The sequence below is a fragment of the Amblyomma mixtum genome, chromosome 2 (assembly GCF_055824585.1).
Source record: "Amblyomma mixtum isolate Tamu chromosome 2, ASM5582458v1, whole genome shotgun sequence".
In the NCBI taxonomy this organism is placed as follows: domain Eukaryota; kingdom Metazoa; phylum Arthropoda; class Arachnida; order Ixodida; family Ixodidae; genus Amblyomma; species Amblyomma mixtum.
In genome coordinates this window covers 52,596,322-52,620,093 of record NC_143013.1, presented here as the reverse complement: position 1 = coordinate 52,620,093, position 23,772 = coordinate 52,596,322, and the positions used below count along the sequence as shown (strand labels likewise).

The 23,772-nt window shown below is 46.2% G+C and overlaps 1 protein-coding gene across 1 annotated transcript in view; it reads left to right on the top strand.

The window, feature by feature from the left end:
• Nucleotides 1-6,405: 6,405 nt before the first annotated feature.
• Nucleotides 6,406-23,772, top strand: part of LOC149359352 (multidrug resistance protein mrp-7-like) — a 54,813-nt gene continuing 37,446 nt past the window's right edge. Inside the window, exons 1-5 of the mRNA XM_089569033.1 lie at nucleotides 6,406-6,460; nucleotides 12,288-12,416; nucleotides 14,014-14,176; nucleotides 16,922-17,179; nucleotides 20,691-20,894. Coding sequence (XP_089425159.1) covers nucleotides 6,450-6,460; nucleotides 12,288-12,416; nucleotides 14,014-14,176; nucleotides 16,922-17,179; nucleotides 20,691-20,894 — 765 coding nt within the window. The 5' untranslated portion in view covers nucleotides 6,406-6,449. The remainder of the gene's footprint in view (nucleotides 6,461-12,287; nucleotides 12,417-14,013; nucleotides 14,177-16,921; nucleotides 17,180-20,690; nucleotides 20,895-23,772) is intronic.

Sequence of the window (23,772 nt, the reverse complement as noted above, 5' to 3'; positions counted from 1 at the left end):
GAGAGGACTACGATTGACTTCCTATTTTCTGCATAACTTTTCATGGAGCACAGATGTCGTGTGCTGGGACCTTCGCATCGTTCGTAGCCGAAGGATACTACAGCGTGGAAAACAACGTGTGGTGGCTTTCCTCGACGCCAGAAAATTATATCGACATTATTTTCATCTTCGTATTCTGCGTTGTCATTGTAAGTGTACATCAATATTTACAGCTGTGGCCGTATTTTGCAATGATTCAGTTAGTTTCTATTTAATTTATCCTCTTTTATTGGTAGCTGTTCCCGGTGACGTATTTTGTAAGAGTTGACGTCATGCTGCTCCTGGCAGTAACACTGCCATGATGCCAGCTACTGTCTTAACAAGCCCCACGACATGCCAAACTCGAGGACCAACGCCGACATTGACGAACGGCGAAGAACGACAACACGTGTGACACGCCTGAAGAGCTATACCGTCGTTAATTCTGTTTCAGAAAAGAAAATACGTGGTGTTCGTGTGGCCGATGCGTGCAGCATGATCCCTAGCTGTGACAATGCAACGCTGTGACGCGGTCGGTCTAGGTGTGGTGGCAGGAGGGCGGTTTGCAGCAGCGCCGCGACCAGACCAGCCGTGGCAATGATTGGTCGTTCATTTCCCCATCTCATGTCGCTCTCGTCTCTAGTAAGGTCACGAATAAATTAAATATAAAAAGAATGCACTGTTCCGTGATGCGACCTCTAGTGAAAGGGTTTCCTGCCATTTGCAATAAACTCTTACCATCTATTTCAATATCTTCGCTTACAACGTGTATTTTTAGTTTCGTGGCGATATCATCATTTACCCCAGAATCGAAATGTAATTTTTTTTACCTACTAAAGCCGGTTGTCGCGAAAAAAAAAAGATGTAAGAGTTAATTTATTACGCGTACTGTTAACGGGTCTCTTCAGCGGACTCGGATACTTTTTGCATGTTAGTTAGCAGACCTCGACACTGTTCTTTTTCATAAATTTTTATAGGTCTATTTTTGACATTTTGATTCATCTTTTCCTTTGCCAAAAGACACTCAAGGCCTCCGTTCAGTCAAATGAAGCGAAAGTTCCTTAGTGGTCGAAAGATTTTATAACAGAAAGATTTTCTCCTAAAATCCTACAGTGTGCGCTGCCTTGTTGTGTCACAACCTGACTCGAAACCCTATGATATGATTCATCTGATTGCACTTCATAGCCTTTGGAAAACACGCATGCAAGACCGCAACGCTGAACCTGTCGTTTCGCCCAGAATTCATTTTAGCCGAATGTTGCCGCAGGTAACGGACATTTACAAAGAATTGGATTTTTTACCGGGTTGATTTCCTCTCCTGATGCGCTGTATATCCTTGCCGGCCTTTTAGTTCTTATATGTTTACTATCATATTTGCGCCATGTAGCGCCTACCTAGGTGCTGTGTAAATAGTTTTGTGTGTGTGTGTGTGTGTGCGTGTGCGTGTGCGTGTGCGTGTGCGTGTGCGTGTGCGTGTGTGTGTGCGTGCGTGTGTGTGTGTGTGTGTGTGCGCGCGCGTGCGTGCGTGCGCGCGTGCGTGTGCGTGTGTGTGTGTGTGTGTGTGTGTGTGTGTGCGTGTGTGTGTGTGTACACTTACACATATGTATATATATCCTTTCTGTACAAAACCATGTAAATAAATACCATGAAAGAAAAAAAAAGTTCCTCAGCGGTCGACAGGTAGCGTACCCGGCTCACGAACCAAGGGGTAGCGGATCGAGCCCTGATTCGACCATTTCCTCTTCCAACGGAATTGCTATTCTTTCTTCTGAGGAACTACGTAATGGTTGTGGAACGACTCATTAACGCTGTAGACCACATCGTCGGTGTTGTACATGGCGTGTTTGAATTACCCGAGCGTGGTCATGTGGTTGTGACTTGACGATCCTCTCGACCATTCCAGATTTTCTCGACGTAGAGACAACGGTCCCTACAACACCGGCGTTTCCCCTGAAAGGTGCCCTTAACGAGATCGCTTTAAAAAATAGGAGAACATCAGCACCTGAAGCCTTTGGAACGGAGTACAGGCATGTGTGCTGGTTAATAGAACGACACGCTGTGACCTCTCTGGGAACTCTTTAACGAAGCTTTCATTTTGAACAAATGTGTGCGCGGTTCCTATATTCTACAGCGAGGAAAATGTAAAAAATGGTAGTGAAAACAATCCAGTGGCCATGGTCAGCGCTATCACGCGCGTACGGCATTTTGTCTCTCTCTCCCGTGTGTAGATTGCCGCTCGATAGATGCCGTCTTCCTTATTGCGCCGTCGCGTCACTTCGTCTGCTGTGCCTAGAGGGTTTCGCTCGCCAGTCGCGGTCCTCAAACGGCATCCAAAATTTGGTTTACCTATGCATATCTGGCAAAAATTTGAAACAAGAGCTCCTTGCCCCCAAGCGCAAAAGACTAGCTATCGTAATTTTTGGGGCATAGACATAGAAAAGCGTCGCTTGTCTATGGAGGGCTATGGCTCAAATATTCGGTCTGCACAGGGTGATGATACGATGGCGATGATTACATGGACGTGTTATTCTTACCGAAGTTACCTGAGCTGCAGTCACGACAGTCCGCAGTTAGGGAGCACACAAAAAACCTGGTCGCAGGAGGACTAGCTGCAAAGCCGTTGTCATCGACAGCATGGCGACAGTACAGTGTCCTAGTCGTCACGCGATTGTGTACCATAACACTAACACCCACTTGGGAACCACAGTCCTTATGCATACTAAACGCGGGAGCTGGAGGGGTAGGGCTTAAGACAGGTGACGTGCACGACCTCTGGGGATGGTGGTGCAGAGAAGGAACCCAGGTGATGCAGGGTCGTGATTCTGTAGGTCAGGTTGCTCAGTTGCCTCAAGACACAGTAAGGACCCACGTAACGAGACAGTAGTTTCTCAAAGAGGGACACGCGGCGTGCCGGGAGCTTGAGGAGGTCGAGGGAGCCAGGAGGGTAGCGGGCGTCTGCGTGCTGAAGGTCGTAATGACGTCTTTTAGCGGTCTGCGAAGCGCCGAGCCGGTTCCTAGCATTTTGGTGGGTGGCATCAGCGCGGTCGATGGTGTCAGGCGTAAGTACATGTAGAATCATCAGAAGGCAGTAAGCTGTCGAAGGGTAGCGACGGGTCGCCCGTGGCCATACGCCTGCGGTCCGTGGCGCGTAAGCTCCGTAGGCCAGTGCTCATCCTCTCATCCGCGCGGCAGCAAGCCCTGGAACTTCTTTTGCCCCTGAAACGATTCTGTCAAGCCGATTGTCGTGTGCAGCTTCACATCGTCAGCGTCCTTCTAGTCTGGGGACGGAGGATCGATCGGCGGCCTCGGGTCATGTCACGTACTAGAAGACGACAGCGTAATCATAGCACGGTGAAAACCACAGGACAAAGACGAGACGCACTATGATTATGCTGTTTCAATGAATTACCAACCTGCCCAAGCCTATTCTGTCCTAGAAGAAGAAACGAGCAGTGGCGTGGGCCGGAGCACTTGCGCTAGGACCACAACAGTTAAACCATGCCGTCACCATCCTTAAGGTCGCTGTGGCTTCATGGGCGTGGCGTCACTTAACTGGATGTAAGGAAAATGCCATAGATCCCCTCAAAAGAAAAAAAAAACGAGTGGTGTGCATGAAATGGGGTGAATTAATCTTTCTATCATCTTACTTGCTTATCTGTTACTTTTGAAATGGGCCCATGCTCTGGGAATGTATTGAGGCTCAGTCACACAATAGCACTTGTCGGGCTAATTGGTTCATTTTAGACACCTAGAAACTGCTGCGAAAAAGGACATGGAGTACTAAAGGATCCCTAAGGACACGCATACACAGAAATGCGATTGTGTATGTCATTAGTGTTTCTTCTGCAGTCCTTGTCCGGCTTGCTCAGCATTTTCCAGTCATTCCCGAACTTGCTCCTGAGGTGCAGTCTTACGTTAGTGATCGAATCCTGAATATATTTAATGGTTCGGTGGTCAGTGGAAACACCAGCTACCATCAGGTTATGACGTAAATATTATCTTCGACCTGCATCACCGCGTGACATGCAGCACGGACGGCGACATTAAAACGGTACTATCCGGAAAACCTTTCTTTCATTTTTTTTTCTACAGTTAAGCTTCGGGCCCCATTCTGGAACTGGAAATGCAATTAAGCTTTAAGTGGCCAGAAAACACTGCGGCGTGGTCATGAAGTGGGCAGTCATCGTTACGGATGTATTTTTTTGCTGCCGTGGTCTCCTTGAAAGCATTTTTATAACTTTTGACATGATTAGCTTGCTAGGCTTGCAGCACTAATGCTGTGATTACGGGTGTAGCAGAGTAATATTTGTTTCGGAATCTGCAAGAACCGACTGGTGGCTGATTCTACTTCAAGACTCCCTTTCCCTCTGTGAAAGACTAAACTCACCTTCAAAAACCCTAGCTGTCACCAAATGCCTCGTCTTTTCTCAAAAGTAAACAAGCAATGAGATTTGTTTTTCAGCTCTATAAGGTGACGCCTTTACGGCACACCAAAAAGCCGAAAGCCTGCGAAACGTGACGACATTGGTTCTCCTTGCCTTGCACATGCTTACAGTTTCAGAGGTGTCATTAGTGTTGTTAAGTTCTCCCCTACATGGCCTAAAGACAGACGACGTTGCTTGGTTTCCGCAAATACAGCACGTAGTGCATATGAAGAAAAAACGGCTGTGTTTTTTCGTTACTAGGTGCTCTTGTGTGCCGTATTTGTCTCTCTGAGACTGAGCGGTGGCCGTGTACCGGGCACCGTCTGCTGCATTCATGGCATAATTTTTGCGACTGTGGTCAGCGACTTCCTGGAAGCGAGTCGAGCAGAATACTCAGAAGAGGTGAGCTCTTTTCTCCTCTGCGTGAAATTACGAAACCCGTATTTCAGAGTGACTATTGTTCGACCACTAACAAGGCCGCGTTTAAAACCCAATATAGGGTATACATTCATAGCACTATAGCGGTATGGGCTCCTCTTTGATAAAATGTTGGCAACTGTGAACCTTGACTAGTTTATGGAAGCTGGGCCGCATGCCTACTTTACTAGTAACAAAAAGGTGACGTGTTTCCGTATGTAATACCATGAAAATAAACATTTCCCATGGAAATCTGTCCAGTTCTGTTTCTCTAATTACGATGGAATAACAAACTCCAATCATGAGTTGAGAATAAAAAGAAATCGAGGAGCTTCCAAAGCATTCGCACGCATGTTTAAAAACAAAGCAATTGGCTGTAGTCGTTCATGAATGTACAGACATGTATGCAGATTAACGTCTTTAGCTAATCTTTACTAAATGTTGCCAGTTATAATTGACAAAACGTCTTTTTGTTATGCGTTATAGATCTGCTACAACGAACTTCGAATTTACTCTGAAATAAAGGCAACAGTGACGGTCTGCTGCTCATACTTCGCTTTCGGGAATTTTCTGACGTCTGGACTCGCCTACAGACCATTAACTGCGAGGAATACCAAGGTAACTAGACGGACATTTTAAGGAACAACAAGGATTATAATCTCTGGGGACTACCGTGTTGATTCAGCGCCAGGAAAAAGACAGGTGGCAAAAATGAAATTCGTTAATCGATTTTGGGTGCTTTGGCGTACATTTGTACTAGAGATAACGTATGGGACTATAAAAAGCGTAAATTTCCTGCTATTTCAGTACACGAATGTAATGCATTATTGTGTTCTGAGATAGCGCTGTTTGCGTGGTTATTAATATATTTAGATTTTGCTGGGCTCAGAAGCGAAGCATCTGTTGACCTCTTTGTATAGCTTCACTAAAGGAACAATGCTTTTGCGTGTTCTCTTCGCAGCACAAACAGCGTTACGACCTAGATGACTCCTCACCATTTTCTAGAGTCCTTGTTGCAGTTGTTCTCAGGTAAGCAAGCAAACACTTTGATGAGGACAATACACTTCTTTAGGACAGAGTATTCGCTCTCGATAGAATAAGAACACGGTAGAACATGACTAGTATAGAATGCGGTCTCGATAGAATCCGTATCTAAAACTAGTGCACATTACACGCAGTACAAGTGCACATCGCCATGCAGTATTTGTAGACTGAACAAAAACTGCATGAGAAATTTTTACTCATGTAAGAGAGCTTCTTTTTTGCGCTTTGAGCCATGATTATTCGTAAGGCGCTTAATAAACGACCTTATATTCTTCCATACGTTCCTCCATGCTAGCAAGAGCAATGATGGTAGACAATTATTCCTATCATTCAAGTGTCATTAAAGCAGTATAAGCGACTCAGGCCGCATCAAATATGCGCGTATGAGGAATGTTTCTTTGCGATTAGACATTTACTCTCTTCCACCATAAACGCAGGCACTTAAAGAACACCCTTCTAAAGGCAAAGCTGCTACCTGATGACTTCCCAAGGCTCACTCGCCGTCTTCGGTGCACTCGTGAAAGCGAAAGAGGGTCTCTAGATTTCATGGGGGAAGTGTAAGTATTTATCCGGTAAGACATTTTAGAAGTTACCTTGGAAGCTTATGGCGGCGTGCGCGCTGACAAAAAGACACCAAATTCACATTGCATTATTTCCAATTCTAGTGATAAAGAAAAACTGTGAAGTGTAGAACTCTACTTGTGCATTACCTATCAAATAGTGGCTACAAAAGTTTTGCAAAAGTCATATCGAATCGGCTTCACATTTGATGCCAACTGTCATTGCAAGTGCACCCCATTAGACATGAGGCTTGACGGGTCATTCCATTCAAACCAACCTAAATTTTGTACGGACAGTTTTGCAGCAAATCTCAGGAGCAACTGGCCATGCTTCAAACTGACCTTGCGAAGGCGTTTGATCGTGTCCGCCACAGTTTTCTCTTGTCGCTTGCAGAACGCGTCAATGTGAGTTCAACTGCCTGCAACAGGGTACGCTTTTCCTACAATAACGGCTGTACTCGCTGGAATGCAAACCGTTGTCTTTCACATCGTGTCCATCTTTTCCTCTTTCAAGCAAAGGTGTCCATTATCCTTACTTCTGTTCCCACTTAACTTAGAGCCGCTGTGTATAAGCATTCTACACAGCGCCGTGCGAGAACTTCGTATCTCAAAAATAACGAGCTCACGTTATTGTCTTATGAAAAGGATTTTGTCTTTCTGAGCGGAAAAATCGCACGTGGAGGAAGTTGGTCACACAACAGTTTGGCTTGGTTTCTCGTACAAAGATGACACATTCAAAAAGTTCTGAACCATGATTTGGCTTGGGTTGATGTACTTCATCTGAATATACTGATGTTGCATAGATATGCGTACCGCCCAAGTGCCTTGGCATTCAATAAGCGCATACAAGCACAATGCAAGCAATTGAACGGATCGAATTCACATTATAACGCAATGCTTAGGCCTTTGTATCTCGTGGCTTATCAATATTAGGGCCTGTGAGATTTTTCGGGCAACGAAAATCTATTATGTGTTACAGATCATTCATTGCGCCAGACATTATATCCACCGTTTTCATAGAGCATTCGCCGCAGTTGTGCGAGGTTCGTCCTTTTAGCCTCTGAGACATGATTTTAATTTCCGACGTGTGGTAGGCTTCGCTTAGTCCATCTTTATGTGCGGCAGTTTTTTTTTTCCAGTTTAGGTTCTTCCCAAACGCCTCACTGATGATAGTTCGTGCGTGCATCACGACAAATGTATTTACTGCTTTGCCAAATCGAACTGTTTCTTCTGGCTCTTGCGAACGTCTTTGTTATGGGGATTTGTGCAAGAGGAATATTTTCGTGCGCGCTCTATGGCAGATAGTTTTTAAACTGAATTTTTACTGCGTCAGGAAAACGCTTCTAGAAGGACTTAATTTCATTCATATTCCCTCCGCCAACTGACCGCTCTGTGTATTTGGCATGGGCTGGACATGATGTACTTGTGCGGTTGTGCAAAAAGTCAGTTTAAACCTGAGGAAAGACCTTCTTTTGCAAGCTATACACCGAGAAATTGTCCGTTCAGACATGGCTTCAGAAAAAAAAAGGAATTTTTTTTTTTTCGATTCACAGTTACCACGTCCGTCTCGACCCCTGCGTCCCTGGTTCGCACTTCCGGTACTGTGCACACCATAATCTGCACCACGGGTGGTACTGCCCGCATATCGTCAACTCTATCCGCTATCGTACAACTACTACTGATGTGACACTGTTAAGCAGATAATTCTGTCCTGCCGCTACCATTTCCACGATACGCCCTCCAGTATGCTCCGACAGTTTGGTTTTTGTCCCATGTACCACCGCGTTCGTTGTCGTCCCTGAAAACATTCCGACTTCTCGCCCATCTCCGTTTACCGCTTTATTATAGTTCCGGTGCGCCTTCTTATGTTGGAGTCACCAGCCATAAGTACTTTGCTTTTTCCTCTTCTCCAATGTTCCACCACCTGCTTACTGTTGTCACAACTCCGGTGTGGTCTTTTGCCCCGCTGCCGCTTATAATGTTACGAAGAAGCCGAAGCTGCCAGTGGCGCGGGACGGAGCGTTCCGTCCACTGCCAGCTTTGTCTTCTTCGTAACATAGCCAGAAGTGCCGGCAGCCAGGCCGCTTCCGACGCGGGCCTTACTAAATGGCAGTATGCGTTGATTTTCGCCACTCCAGTCGCTGCCGGCATCGCCTCTGGTACTACAGAAAGGGGCGCGGCAAGGCGAAGAAACCACCGGGTCGCAGCACCTGCGCAGAAAAAGAGTCCAAGCCCGCGGACAAGTCTCAACCTAATCCCTCGCGTAGTGCCGCCGATGTCAGGGACCCTCTTGAAAAAGCGAAGGCTTTCAAGAACCAGGGCAACAAGTACTTCAAGGAGGGCAAATTTGATAAAGCCATCGAGTGTTATACTCAGGCTATCGCTGTTTGTCCGCAGCAGAACACGAATGAACTGGCTACTTTCTACCAAAATCGTGCTGCCGCCTATGAAAACTTGAAAAAGTACACGGAAGTTATTACCGACTCTACCAAAGCTATAGAACTGAACAAGCTATACATCAAAGCGCTTCACCGAAGAGCAAAGGCTTACGAGGTTGTGGACGAACTGAAGAAATGCCTGGAAGACATCACAGCTGTATGTATACTGGAGGTATTCCAGAACCAGAACTCTCTACTTGTAACCGAGAGGGTGCTAAAGAAGATTGGGAAAGCAAGTGCCAAGGAACACATCAAGAAGCGAAAGTCATCACTGCGAGCTTCGTCTTCTTCGTAACAATATTGACCCCCGTTCGTCACTTTTCACACTTCGTCTCCCGCCTAACAATCGCTTCCTTTCAACTAACTTCTGCATAACTGCTCGTGATCGTGGTTTAATGACCTAATTTCTGTACATTGATTCACGCTAGTGTAGCTCCCATGCACGCGTTTCGCATGACCTGACCGCCATTTTTGTTTGCAAACGCTTTAGCAGCCATTTTTATGCGAAGCATACTTGCCGCACAACCGAGCTCTTCCTTGCTGCGCCGCGCGCGGCCGCGTAGCTACTACTTGACTTATATCGGCGCACCACGGGATATGACGTCACAACAGCTGTGAAAGCTGGGGCTGAACTCGTGCGCTCGCTTGCGGACGCGCAGCCTCCACCGGCGGCCTAACTCCCGCTCCTTCCGCTAGGGGCTCTGACGTCACAACAGCTGTGAAAGCTGGGGCTCAACTCGTGCGCTCGCTTGCGGACGCGCAGCCTCCGCCGGCGGTATGCTTCGCATCCTAGGCTTAACCATAAGCTAAGCCAGGCCATTTTTTTCTTCCATTTTTGTCAACCTTGCCCTGAGATTTTGGTTTTCCGAAGTCTCCGCCTCAAGCTGAACGTGGAGAGCATCCGCACGTGACGCTAGCGGCTACCCGGTTCTTCGTATACCCTGTTTAGTCCTGCACTTAGTGCGCTACATATGCACACGAAATCCGCGCTTTTCGCCTGCTTAAAAGAATCAAACCTCGCTTCATCCACGTTCGCGAGCCCCTCCCACTCTCTACATCTACCTTGGCTTTTCATTGCCACCTTAGCACCACTTTGTTATTGCTGCTAGAAAAAGGACCAGAATATGTACAAGTTCAAAAACCTAGTGCAAACACGTGTTCAAATCAATTCAGATCTAGATTTCGACATTACAAACTGGAAATTTAACACACGAAAAAGACCCGAGTATCCTAACTACCGGTGCTAATAACTTGGCCGCCAGAACAATAGTGTAAATACTGCTCCGAAGCCTGCCCCAAACCACACTTCACAATTTAAATAATAAAAGAAGTAACTCATAAATCAGACGCTGAGACGTCGCTCCCTCTGTCGTCCGCCCGCGTGGTTCCGGCTCCCACGTGCAGTCGTGCAAATGAGTCGTTGAAGTACGGTGATTTATTCGAGCAGTGAGCTACTTCTCGTCTTGGCGTACTGGTTCATATAGCGTTCATCCTGAGAATGTTTTTATTGACTACGTTTCTCGTTTGTTGTTGCAGCTCATCCGCTATGAGGTTGTCATATATACACTTTCAGCACAGAGAAGTCACTTTTGGCAAGTGGAAAAGTCCTCCCAGAGAGCATGCAAAGGGGCATAGAGACGATAGCCGAGCTATTTAAGGCGCCACAGACGTTGGTGGTTGGCGAGAAAAAGGCTGTTGGTTCGAATTACGGTGAGACCGAAAGTTACTGCCGGTATAATTATTGCCGAGTTTTTAGCCGCGCGGAATAATGAAGGGACAAAACTGTGCGCACACCGAGAAGTGAGGATGCAGATCTAAAATGCATTTCACCATGATGGACATTCCTGCTAACTACGACATCAGAACTGCGCCAGCAATCGCACCAAATCTTTCGCATGAAGCGCGTCCACCTGACCAAATACCAAAAAATCAGTGATATGAATTGCGTCTTTGTAGTGTGAACTTTTCAAAGAACTTTTGGTTCACAAAAGGATGCGCCTATCCGTTTGCTTCTTGAAAAAAGCATGCAATAAGAAGCTACTATTGAAAAGAAAGATCGAAAGTCTATTAGTATAGATCACAAAAAACAACTTGCAGTCTCTAAAGAGCCCTCAGATTGTGACGTAATTTTCGTTGAACACAACATTCATTACTTTCTTCTGCCAGAAACTAGATCGAAAGGCGATTCCACTACTGTTAATGCGCAAAAAGTAGTGCTATCTCACAAGCGATAATAACTGCGTCGTGCAGAAATTCATTTTGTTGTCAGACTCACGCTATTTTTTTTTTTTGCGAGAACAGAAACTACTGACGGTTGCCCGGCCTGTGTCCTAGATTATACGCTGGGCATTAAAAGGTAAATGGCCACAGTAAGACAGCTTCAAAAAAGAAACTTGAGTAAACAATTGACCTCCGCCTTAAAGGCACGACACGATAGCGTTAATGGGTTCCTTCATCACACTGGGTTCCTTCAGTGGCCTTGAGTTCTCTTTGCGCATCATTTTGCAGACAATAAAACTGTTCTTTCTTTCACCATCACATAACAATTAACCTACCATTGAGACTACAGTGCGATAGTGTTAGAGATCCCTCCCGCGCAACTACAGTTTCTCTGTCTCCTACCTAGATGCCCAAATATGCGGAGTTGGTCATTCCTTACTTTACATTCATAGATCATGGGTAGTCCTCATCCTACTCCTGGCTGAATGGTGCAACGTATAAGTGATGCACCACTGCTCCGGCAGGTGGTTGTTTCAAACAGAGCAACCGGTGGGGATTGTGGGACCCAGACCAACCTTTAATTAAACTGCCCCCCGCCAACGAAGCCAGTTTGCTCACAATCCGGTGGCAAGGTTACCACCTGCCCCGATGGGCAGGTTGTGATGACGTCACAAGGTCAGACGCGGGTTCGATTCCGGCCGCGGTGTTTGAATTTCGACGAATGCGCAATTCTAGAGAACCTTGTACTGTGTGATGTCAGAGCATGTTAGAGAACTCCAAGTGATATAAATTCCCGGCGCCCTTCACTACGGCGTCCCTCGCAGCCTGAGTCGCTTGGAGACGTTAAACCACCATAAACTATAAACCATGACCTAGGTGGCAGGTGTTCGAGGCCTCAGCTGAACGGGGCACTTCGAACTATCGCGTTAAATTCAATGTAAACCGTTGTATCAATGCTCCTAAGCAGCTCTTCACAGTTATTTGGTGCAGTGGGATAACCCGGTGACGACCTACCACAATTCCCCTCCCTATGCCTCCTTGCCCTGGGCCATCTGCGAGGAAACGCAGGAAAATTAGGACTCGCTTTGACACATGTTCATTTCGCTTCAATACATTGAGCTCTGCAGGGTGCACCCGCAACAACAGCTGGACTCGTTCTTTTGCAGGCAACGTTTGAGCAGCCCGTGCCGTTTCTACTTCCGTGTGTTGCGCCACGGATGGAAGGAACTCTTCTGGTCGAACGCTGTGACGCTTCTCTACTATGCATCACTGCTTCTGCGGATTCCAGTCTTTTAGTAAGTTCTGGGTCATGGTTTGCTTTCTTTACACCGCTTGCACAATAAACGCAGAGTACGTGGACAATTGTTTTTCCAATTCTAAAGCGGCATTCGGCATCCAGGCAACGCGTTTACGTTTTCACTGCTCTCCCACCATGCCATGGACGAGGTGGCCACGGCGGCAGCAACTATATTCGGCGGCAGTTTTTCTTTGCGATTGACAGCAGGCTACTTGGGCAAAGTATCCGTAACTGTGTGTTGACATGCCAGCAGTTCGCCCTCAGGACGGCCGCCTAGCACGCTGGTCGCTGCGCGGTTGCTTTGCACCGTTGGTGGCATAGTTGGCGCCATCTATGAGTGTTTTTGCTAACCGCGCTTGTCTCTAACACATGTGTCTGTGGTGTCTTAATTAACGAGTGCCACAACTGTAATATGTTGGAAGTGCGAATACGACCTCATATCGTCTACTCTAAGAACCCATCTACACAGTGTAAGACGGTAGAGCGTGTTCGGCTGTTTAGCTTCTGTTGCATTCCCAAAAATATTGTTGCCTCTGCTTTGGCAGTGGCTAGGGCAGATGTACCAAGAGATGTGGAGGCGCCTGAACTCCTGTACAACACAGCATTCTTCTGGAAAAGCAATCGCAATGGCTGTACAATATACACTAGCTATAGAATTCTTGCGCTCTTAGAATTGCTGTTTTCCCCAAACATGTTCCCCTCGACTGCAAAATGTGGAAGTGAAATTGATATGAACACTTAATGAAATTGATGTGAGTACTTAATGTGTACGTTAACTGTCCTGCTAAATCTTGTCTGTAACATCTGCACAAAAATTCTAGTAGTTCACAGGCATATACGGATATCCTTTTGAAATTGCGTATCCCTTCCAAAGAAAGGAAGAAGTAAATATGGACTACCTCCAAAAGCATCCCAAATATCGTTTTTTTTTTTTAAGGGACCTGCTCTTCTCCGGATACTGCTGCGTAGTAGAGACGGCGCGCAGTCCACAAAGAAGACAGGCAGACTGGCGTCAAACCCTAAATCTGTTGATCTAAGAGCTCCTAAAGAAAGCGCGGTTGCAGTGATAGGGGCAGTTGCATTCGGCAGTCATCCCGATCAGACTTGCCGTCGCTCCTGATCGCACTTAATGTAAACGCGGCAACGAACTTTCCAGATAAAGGGCCTAAAACACCCCAATCAATCAAAAACATCGTAGAAGATGTTACATGTCTTCATGACCGTTCCAAAGCAACCTATTGTTGCGTCTTGCGATGCAAGCTAATAAAGTCCGCTGCTAGCAGCCACGGAATATCATCCAAAACAAATACAAGAAAATTTCGAGCAATACTGCGTTGCCCCTGTTGGCCTCATGAAAGCTTGATGTTTTGAATCCAGGTTACTACAAATCATTAGTGAAAAGTATTCACCGACTAGAAAGTGACCGTCTAATATACCCAATATGCACGCTCTTTTCTATTCCTACAGTTGAAAGCGACATGCCAACCGTTCCACTTTGAACACTGATGTATTCAAAGAAGCGGCCATGCATAAAGTGTACCAGTGTCGGGAGGCGTAAATGGCTTAGATATTGTTTATCATTTCTTAATGCGCAGCGGTTTGATCGGAGCTCCCAGCCACTTCGCCTTCCTTCAGTCCGTTCTGCTACTGTCTGCCTCTTGCATCGCCGAGATTCTGGTATCCAGCATGCACTCGTACTACATGGTGCAGAACCAGATAAGAGCACAACTTTTGCTTCAGACTGCGGTCTTCAAAAAGGTACATAATGCTTGACTCCACCTGAAGAAAAGTTTGAAAAAAAAATTGAAAATTAGTTCCGAAAAAAAGGAAATGGCGCACTAATGGCCTCCCATCTCGGTGGACACCCGAACCGCGCCGTAAGGGAAAGCAGGAAGGTGGGAGTGGGAAAAGGAAGAGGGTCTTTCTAGTGGAGGGCTCCGGATTAGTTTCGACCTCCTGGGGATCTTTAACGTGCACTGACATCACACAGCACACGGGCGCCTTTTGCGTTTCGCCTCCATTGAAGCGCGGCCGCTGGGGCAGGGTTCGAACCCGGGAACTCCGCCTCAGTAGCCGAGGGCCTTCGCCACTTAGCCACCGCGGCGGGTAAGACCTGAAGCGGCACCTGCTTGGGAGCCCGTATGCCAGAGCTATTGCTAAGGCATTGCTCAATGGAGTCGCCGTCACAGGTTGCCGTCATAAACACAAATGCAAACCATGTAGACTGTGTAAACCATGTAGGCAGTGCCCAGGCGGTCAAAGACGGGTCACAGCCTGTTTCACTCAAAAACTTGAGCACGGCCTTCGTCACAAACCACCAATCAGAACGTTTCGCCCTGGCGCTTAGTAGAGTTTCTTCAGAGAGAACGTGAGGGTCCAGTTGTCTCCCGGTCACTTCCAATGTTCTCCTCTCATGAGTGTAAATCGGGCACTCGCAAAAAAGGTATCCAATAAACTCTGGAGTGTGGCACTGAACAAAATTTGGGTTAGTTTCGATTCCGATCTTGTGAAGGTAGTGTTTGGTGTAGGCAATACCAAGCCTTAACCGGTGGAATAAAGTCCCTTGACGTCGCATTACGGTAGATGGCAGATGAAATTGTGAGCCGGCGTCAAGCTTAGGGACGCTGTCCTGTCAAGGGCTGGAATCGTTCATCCAGTGCAACAGCACTGCGGCTTGCATTAAATGCGCCAGCAAGGCTTCAATGTCAGACCTGGAAAAAACTATTTCAATGAAAGCACATATGTTCCAGCCGAGCCTCGGCTGGCATCGCACAGTAATCAGAGGACCTGGTACGCTGTCGCCTTCCCTGAAGCCGCTACCCATTGCAGTTAGTTTTTCTGTAGTGTCGCGAGCAGTGCGTCAATGAAATCGTTGCAGCTATACCCGGAGATAGCTTTCTGTGACTATGCAGTGGAAGCACAAGCACGCGGCGCCAGCTTAAACACCTATCTCTCCCTCGTTAGCGCGTGACAACAGCGCGCTTGTGAAAGACTTGCGCCTCGCCCTTATAGGTTCCACTGCATTGCCACAGAAAGCTGTCCCCTAGTAAGGAGGGTGGCAGGAGTAAGCTGGAGTGAGGCCGTGCCTGTAAGAGAAGGTACGCGGAGGGTAGGGGAACAAGAAAACCCTGAACGTTTGAAATCCGTGTGGCATTATCAACCTATGTCGAACGCATTGCGGAATGCTCATGTCGGCACTTTTGCCTGCCTCGCTGCCTGGCGGTGACTTAGCGTTATCCGGGTTTAAACATATACGTACGCGCTTAATGTCATTTCAGAAGTGGAATTTGTTGACAACATTATTATGCTCAGGATAGCATATGTAAAGACAGGAGCATTATTAAAGTCGGGCGGCTGACAACGTAACCTGCTCTGAGTGAAAATGAGAGCCTAGGTTTTGAGAAATAATGTCATTCCTAGAAAAAGGCCCCTGTTCAAAGTTCTTCAGTCAGACAATATCTGCCTTTAAGCTCACGTAACCGAAGGTACACACCTTAATGCTCTATTTAATTTTATACGTTTACTACGGTCCGTAAAGTGCAGAAATGTCTTCAGGTGAGGCTTGGTAATATATGCCGATTTTCCCCTTTAAATTCCATTTATTCGTTTTGCTTCCCGAGTTTAATGGTAGATAAACCGAGCAGCCGATGGCAAGAAGCAAATGGACTAGAAGTTAAAAAAATGGCGGGGGCTTAGCTTTGGTTAATCCTGGTAGGTTGCGAAAGCAAAAGCGCAGCACCTCCAACTGAAGGAACGCAGAGCGCCGCGTCTACAGGTCACGCATGGCTACCGGCCGCCGCTGCGCGACGACTGAAGCGTCTTCGGTAATTTTTTTTATATTTTGTTTTTGATGTTGTTGCGACTGAGAGAAAGACGACATAATCTACAGCTGGTATGACGCCACAGTGACGGTAGCGCCACAGGCGCGCAGCGCGGCAAACACACACCGTAACTGCAGCCGGGTTCTCTGACGGAGCGAGGTGGTCGCCCATAATCTACAGCTGGTATGACGTCACAGCGGCAGTAGCGCCACAGGTGCGCGGCGCGGCGTAACTGCAGCCGGGCTGTCTGAAGGAGCGAGTTTGTCGGCCATATTCACTCCGCTAAAGGTCAAACGTAACTGCGGCCGGGTCACGCGAAGGCTTGGAAGTGCGAATAATATTGCTTTCGCAATAAAATAAACGGTTAATTATCTAGTCTGAAAGCAAATGATCTTCAGAAATGGGTGCATCCACTTTCTGGCACGCCCGTGTGTGCTGACGAACTACATATGTTCGCGAAGCAAAGCTTTTTCCTGATAGGCGAATAACAATTCACTGTTCAGGCATGAAACACGTGACAAAAATATTTCAAGGGCCTTCCTCTGGTCTTGACTAACAAGGTTGTGTGTTTGCTTCCTTCTATTCGCTTTCTATTGGCGTTTCTCAACCAACAGCTTGTTATCCTCTGGTCCTCGTGGTTATCATGCCAACCCCAGTGACAGCGCATTGCTGGGGCGTGCAGGTCACTCGCTTATCGGCGGCTGCCATAGCGGCCAACCCTGCAGGCCAGGTGTCTTCGCTCCTTTCCGCCGACTCGTGGATGGTGTCCGTGTCCACTCTTTACCTTCCCAATGCCATAATGGGCGTGGCTTGCGTGCCCATAGCCTTGGCTGTGCTGGGTGTACAGATTGGATACGTACCGGCTTGCGTCTGCCTTGTGTGGCTTGTGATTGTCGGAGCAGCCACGTTTTCCTTGGAACCTCTTCTCGACAAATACTGCGTGAGTGTGCAATGTTCCTGTGATATACTGGCGATGAAAATAAGCGCTTATTTTTTCCAGAAACAAATGAGGAGCAATTTAAGAAAGCCATCTTTGCATCTAGGTTATGCGAATCAGGCGGGCAAAAAGGGAATTTAGTCGTCACCAGTCACCTAGACTAGACCAACTAATAATCTTTGTAGCCACTGCTGTTAGTGGCACGTAGAATTTAAAATTATAGATACCATATTCGTAAATGGTTTCGATTATTATAATTATTGGACGACGATGGCGCGAGAAGTTTGCTCTGTGGTAGTCTGACCAAATTAATGCCGCTACTCTCGCCCCTTGGCGCTCGGGCTGTTCTCGGCGCTGGCGGATTGCACAGAGTAAACGGCTTCTAGAAGTGCGTTGTTGTCACACGCTGAACAGCCAACGATTCAATTCGAAAAGACACCGGCTAGTTGACCTGCGCTGAAAGGTATCGGTGCGGGAAATGCAGTTCGAAGCGGGCGAGCGCGAAGCCGGGATGCGTCGAAGTAGACCGTGTCTGGTGGCTGGAAGTGGGGTATCAAAACCAGACACCGTATTGAGCTTCCCTTAACCATAGCGTGGTCACAGCCTGATGCAGCGGCCGGTATGCAGGCAGGCATTCTCATCTACCATCAAGCATGTTAGTCACTTTTGAAAGTTTTATCTTGTCTTTCGCTGAAACGATATGCTCCTCCAAGATTAGTCATCCCTATACACAATTTGACGACGCTTGGTAGAACACCTGTTGCCACCTGTATGTCATTAAACCGTAAAACCTAAGTGGTGAAAGAAGGGCGAAGCCACACTGGTTAAAAAGGAGATGCAGGAAAAAAGCTTCAGTTCACTCCCAAACTAGAACCTCGTGAAAAGCAGTGTGTGCTTCTCAAGGGCCCGTTGCTGGTCTGGCGAGTCCCAATGATTCAAAGCACTGAGTACAAAGGGCTGGTTGTGCAAATAAAGGGAAATGTAATGGCAAGGCTTTGTCATTTCTGTGGTACCAGTTAGGGTTATAACGGATAACCTGCTACGAGGCGAGGTCACCATATTTTGTTTTGTTTTTACAGTGTGATATGACTGGGCGCTTGACGGTAATTGTACCTTACACCTTTTCTGGAAACGAGCGCTTCGAATTGAGATGATAGATTGATTTAACGCCGATGTGCTTTCCCCTACATATGCAGTTTCAGAAGGTCATATATTTTAAACTTATGTGGCGCTTATCTCAAATAGAGTAAAATGAAAGACATATAGTCGGGAATGCACAGCTAGGCGTATGAAAAAGTATTGTCTTTAAAATTAAAAGCCGTGAGTTATTTTATGGCCTCTCAGCGCTACAATCATAATGGCCAATTTAAGCGCTCTCGCGCTTACCTCCACATCTCCCGTACTAAATCAATCTGCCAAGGAACGCCAGTTCTAGAAGCTACGACTAAGGGGAACAAAAAACGTAAATGAAGCAGTTTATGCCATATGTTATAGGAATAAGAGAGTTCAGACTTCGTTTTACTTGCACCAAGCACTAGAAACGATCTTCAAACGGTTACTGCCGGTACTGCTGGTGCCATTCAGGGCAGGCCCATTACAAGCATTTCTATTCTAGCCGAAGTGCATGCTCGGACCATCAAAGCGCGGGAATATCACCATGTCTCGACAGCATGTGTATGCGAGCGTTGAAGGGGTGCGTAGTTAGATACGGGAAATTGATACGCCGCTCTGAAAGCTGTACACCTAAACACGAAAGGTCTTCTGAATACCTTGACCTAAAATGTGACATGGCTGACTGTGTACTCTAGCCGAAAAAAGCAACGGTTAAAATAATTATCAATGCACCCTAACTGACACCAAACTTACCTTCATGGGCATTGTATTTTAGGGCACTTCAGGATCTGTGCTAGTTTTGTAGCAAAGTTTTCAGCATGCAAGAGGCGCCTGCTGTGTGCGGGCTCGAAGCCTGCATATCTAGTGTGATTTCTATGGTAACGACATTATTATTTCCTGCCTTCCGGTTTCATATATTTAGCGTCGCAATACTTTGTTAGGCCCCTACACATTGGAGAGACTCTCTGAGTTGTGATTTTCCGACATTGTCTTTTTCTTTTTTTAGCGGCCTGCTGCTGTGCATGTCTTTTTGCATCTTAATAATCTACAAACTTATCATAGTGGAAACCTTGAAATTTGTTACTTTATCTTGCGTAGAAGAGAAATCGTTGCCATTTTTAGGTACTTAACTTTTTAGCGCTGGTTTGGCACATGATACATGGCTCTCAACTTTTATGCACTACCAAAGGTTTTGCGTACCTCAAAAGGTTTGTAATTCTTTTTCAATTTTAAGCTTTGATACACTTTTCGCGAACAACCACTATACCCTCGATTTCAGATCTCGTCAATGTTTTTCCGAAACCTCTTTCTAGGTGGCTCCCAAGGTAACACGCCGGCCACCTAAGTCTTGTGGTGCCATCACAACCTGCCCTGCGTACTTTGAATGAACTTCCCATTGTGGGAAGTGGCAGTTAAATGAATAATTGATTGTCAGAGGCTGCTCAGGAATAGCAATGTAGCTTTTACAAGCCCCAGCGATTACAGAACTTGCCATAGCAGGGCAGCGGCGCATCGCTTAACCGCTGCACGACTGCGCGGGCATGAGGTCTCCCAGCGATCCATGAATGCAAACTACAGAATGCCCAATTAAGCATTTATGGTCCTTAATCCATTAACGCTATCGTGTTATAGCCTTAAAGGCGCACTGAAGAAGAATCTGAACTCGTCTTTTTGCCGCGGGAACGCAATCTGCACGTTCCGAGTATTCTTAGAAACTTCGATTTATTGCCCTGTGTGGCTGATTTTCCTAATTAAATCAAATTAACGTCCGGCTCCCGCCTTTTTTTTTTTAATTCTCCCTCGTACGGTGGGCGGAGTCGACCAACGCGTGGGGTGCCTTTCAGCCAGTCCCGCGGCGGCTTGCCGCTCTGCCATCGGCGGAGTAATACGTAGTAGTCCGTAGAAGCAAATGGTCCGCGCGTATTTTTATTTCTGCGGGCTTATTTTGCGGCTATATTATCTGCAAATGAAACTATTTATTCACGGAAACCTAAAAAACAAAATGAAGCGAAAGCAAAGCCTCCACGGAGCTGGCTGCAAGGCACTCCACGTGTTGGTCGACTCCGCCCACCGTACGAGGGAGAATTAAAAAATAAGGTGGGAGCCGGACGTTAATTCGATTTAATTAGAGAAATCGGCCACATAAGGGAATAAATCTAGGTTTCTAAGAATGCTCGGAACGTGTAGATTGAGTTCCCGCGGCAAAAAGACGAGTTCAGATTCCTCTTCAGTGCACCTTTAAGGCGCAGCTGATGTCCGACTTCGCCGATCTTTGTTAGAAGTCTGTTTGAACTTGAAAACCGAGCCTCAAACCAAAGCAGAAGTGAAAACCGAAGGGTTAGTGCAAATAAGTCGCATTTGGCCTGACCAAGCTAAATGGGAAGTCTTTTTTTTTTTTCAGAATATTCTTTACAAGTACAGGGACGAGCGATTGAAGAAGTTTACAGACTTTCTGTCGGTAGTCCGACTCGTCAAGATGTCAGCCTTGGAAGATGTTTTTGAGAGACGCCTTCATCACCTACGCTTGAAGGAAATCGACCAGGCATACAGAGTCAATCTTTTAGACGGCCTTCTCGAGACGCTGATCAGCGCGTCTACATCTGTGGTAAGAAACATCCGATAGCGAACACAGTTCACCTCTCATGTTGCACGCCTGGACATCACAGCTAACTTGAAACATTGCTTACTAGCTGCCACAGAAAGAGAATCTCCTTTTAAACCTCTATTTTAATTTTGCTTTGCCGCATAATAATCAATATGGCGGCAGCGAACTATAGTGAACTTATAATAGAGGCTACTTTGCTTGAAAAGGCATGTTCTACTTTTTGGTGCTCTTGGCATATAGTACTGTGTCACTGCTTAAACGTTTTGCTTGGCATGTGTGTCCTTTCGCTTAATTTTGCATATTCATTAGAACAAGTTTGTGCTGAAATATCTGAGCGAAGCTATTATCTCTGTTATCTGCAAACAAAAATCTCAAACCACAACAGGCGATAGTAAGGCCTGTCAAAGAAGCTAATTTCTCTAAAAAGCATTCGACCCAGTCCTCGGCAGTCAAGCAGACATTACGGAACAAGGCGCAAAAGATTCATATATGCCCGCAGTCTACAACTTTTATTTGTTTATGTTCTGTTTGTTGTTATGGGGTTTAACATCCAAAAGCGATTCAGGCTATCCAGGACGCCATAGCTGACGGCTATAGATAATTTCGACCAGGTTGGGTTCCTTAACGTTTACTGATATCGCACAGTACACGGGCCTTTACCATTTCACCTGCAACTGAATGCGACCGCCACGGCCGAGATAGAACCTGCCTCTTTCAAGCCACCGCGGTGGCTTGTAGAGTTTCTGAAGCGACTGTACAGCCTATATAGCCTCCCAAACAATAAGTAGTAAACTCTGCACAAAGAAAGCTCTCGAGTGTTTCTCACCGCGTGCTTACAGGAGGTTTTCAGAGATCTCAAAGGGGAAATTTTAGCAGACAAGCGGTAATTAACAGTAACTTAAAACATTCGATTCTCTGATGACATTACCTTGCCAAGTAACTCAGGGGAAGAATTGCAAAACATGATGAACGACTAGACAGGCAAGGCAGAAGGATAAGTCTAAAAATAATCTTAAGGAAACTATAGTACTGCTAAATAGTCTTGGAAGGAAAAAACAGTTAACGATAGGAGTGATGCCTTCGAAGTTGTCAGAAATACAGTTAATAAGGTAAGTAGTTTGCGCTGACCCGAACCTAGAGAATGAGAAAATTGGGGGATTATAAATCGGGTTCAACGCATTCGGCAGACGCTCTGAGGGCATGAATGACAGTTTAGCTATATCCCTCCAGAGAAAAGTATATAACAGCAGTATCCTACCGGTTCAAATCTATTGGGCTTAAACATGAAGGCTATAACAAAGGATAATGCAAGGGAGTGGGCGAGTTGGTTTTCCATTTTGACAGTGAAAGCGCTCAAAAAGAAAAGGGCGACAGAAAAAAGAGAGACATACAAAGCGATTTGTATGTCTCTATTTTTTCTGTCGTCCTTGTCATTTTGAGCTCTTTCACTGTCAGAATAAAACAGAAGGTTGAGCTTAAATTATGGGTAATGGTATGAGCCACGGAAAGTAAAATGCTCAGGTGCAACGATAAGAGACAGGAAGACAGCGCAGTTGGTCAGAACAAGTGCCAGTTAATAATATCATAGTCGAAATCAAAGATAAGAAATGGGCGTGGTGCAGGGAATGTAATGCGAAGGCAAATTAACCAATATTTTAAAAGTAACAGACTTGATTCCAAGAGAGGGAAAGTGTAGTAGGCGGCCGCAGTGATACAGTGGACGGCTGAGATTACGAACTTTGCGAGATTAAGGTGGACGCAGCTGTCTCAGGAGAGAGTCAATTGGAGAGATATAGGGAGGCATTTCTGTTTCAGTGGAGGTAGCTGTAGGCTGAAATCTCCGACCATCATCATAACAAGTGTAACTACGTCCACTGTGGGACAAAATGCTCTCCAAATGAGTGCCAGCTAGCTATGTTATTTGAAGCCACATTATCCTGGCAAGCTTCCTGATCTCATCCGCCCACCTCACGTTCTGCCGCGTTCTGCCGCGTTCTCAATTTTCTTTCTCCTGGAATCCATTTCGTTACCATAAAAAATCATATTCTAGCTGCAATGAGATGGACATGGGCAGGACATATAATGCACAAAAAAGAATCAAGCCATCCTAACTTTGTACCACAAACGGTTTAATATGGCTTTAAGGAAGCACAAAGTACCAAGAACAACGCTGTTTAAGAACAGAAGAATGAACTTCTTGGTGCTCTTGGAGGACATCGTTTCTGAAGAAAACAGGCAAATTGCAAAGCCGGTAATGTGCTTTGCGCCCTTCAGTGGGTTTGCACTTTTTGGGCATGTCTAATGAAATTTTGATTGACATTCTTTTTAAAACAGTACAGTCTCGGTTCAGACCAGAGGCAGCGATCAGTCCAGCACACGCACGAGTGATGATGATGATGATGTCCTCAGGCTTAATGGCACAAGTATCGGCACCGTTGTCTTCGTCGTCTTTTTCCTTAAGCCAGCCGCCGAGGGTTTGGAAGCCGAAGGCCTGTTTTACAAAAATACAGCTCTCAGTACATTTAGAAGCGGCAACGCAGATCACGGCGTCGGTGGTGTTTTCCTGCAATAACAAAATCGCCAAAAATTTCGCCGTACACAAATAGACGCATCGTTTTTTATTATAAAGCTGAAAATTTCTGTCTACGGCTCTATATGATGCAGACATGGCAGCAATGCAAGCATTCAAGTAATCTTCAAATTCTACGATAGCCGTTACCTTGCGCCGCTTTCACTCTACCGCTCTAATATTTGTTTCCGCTTGATAATTGATAGCAGCAGTCCATAAGTGATGAAGGAAAACAGGATAACAAATTTAGGAAAAGATCGGGATGCTACAAATGGGTCTCTGAAGAGAGTCTTGTGTAATTAACTTAAG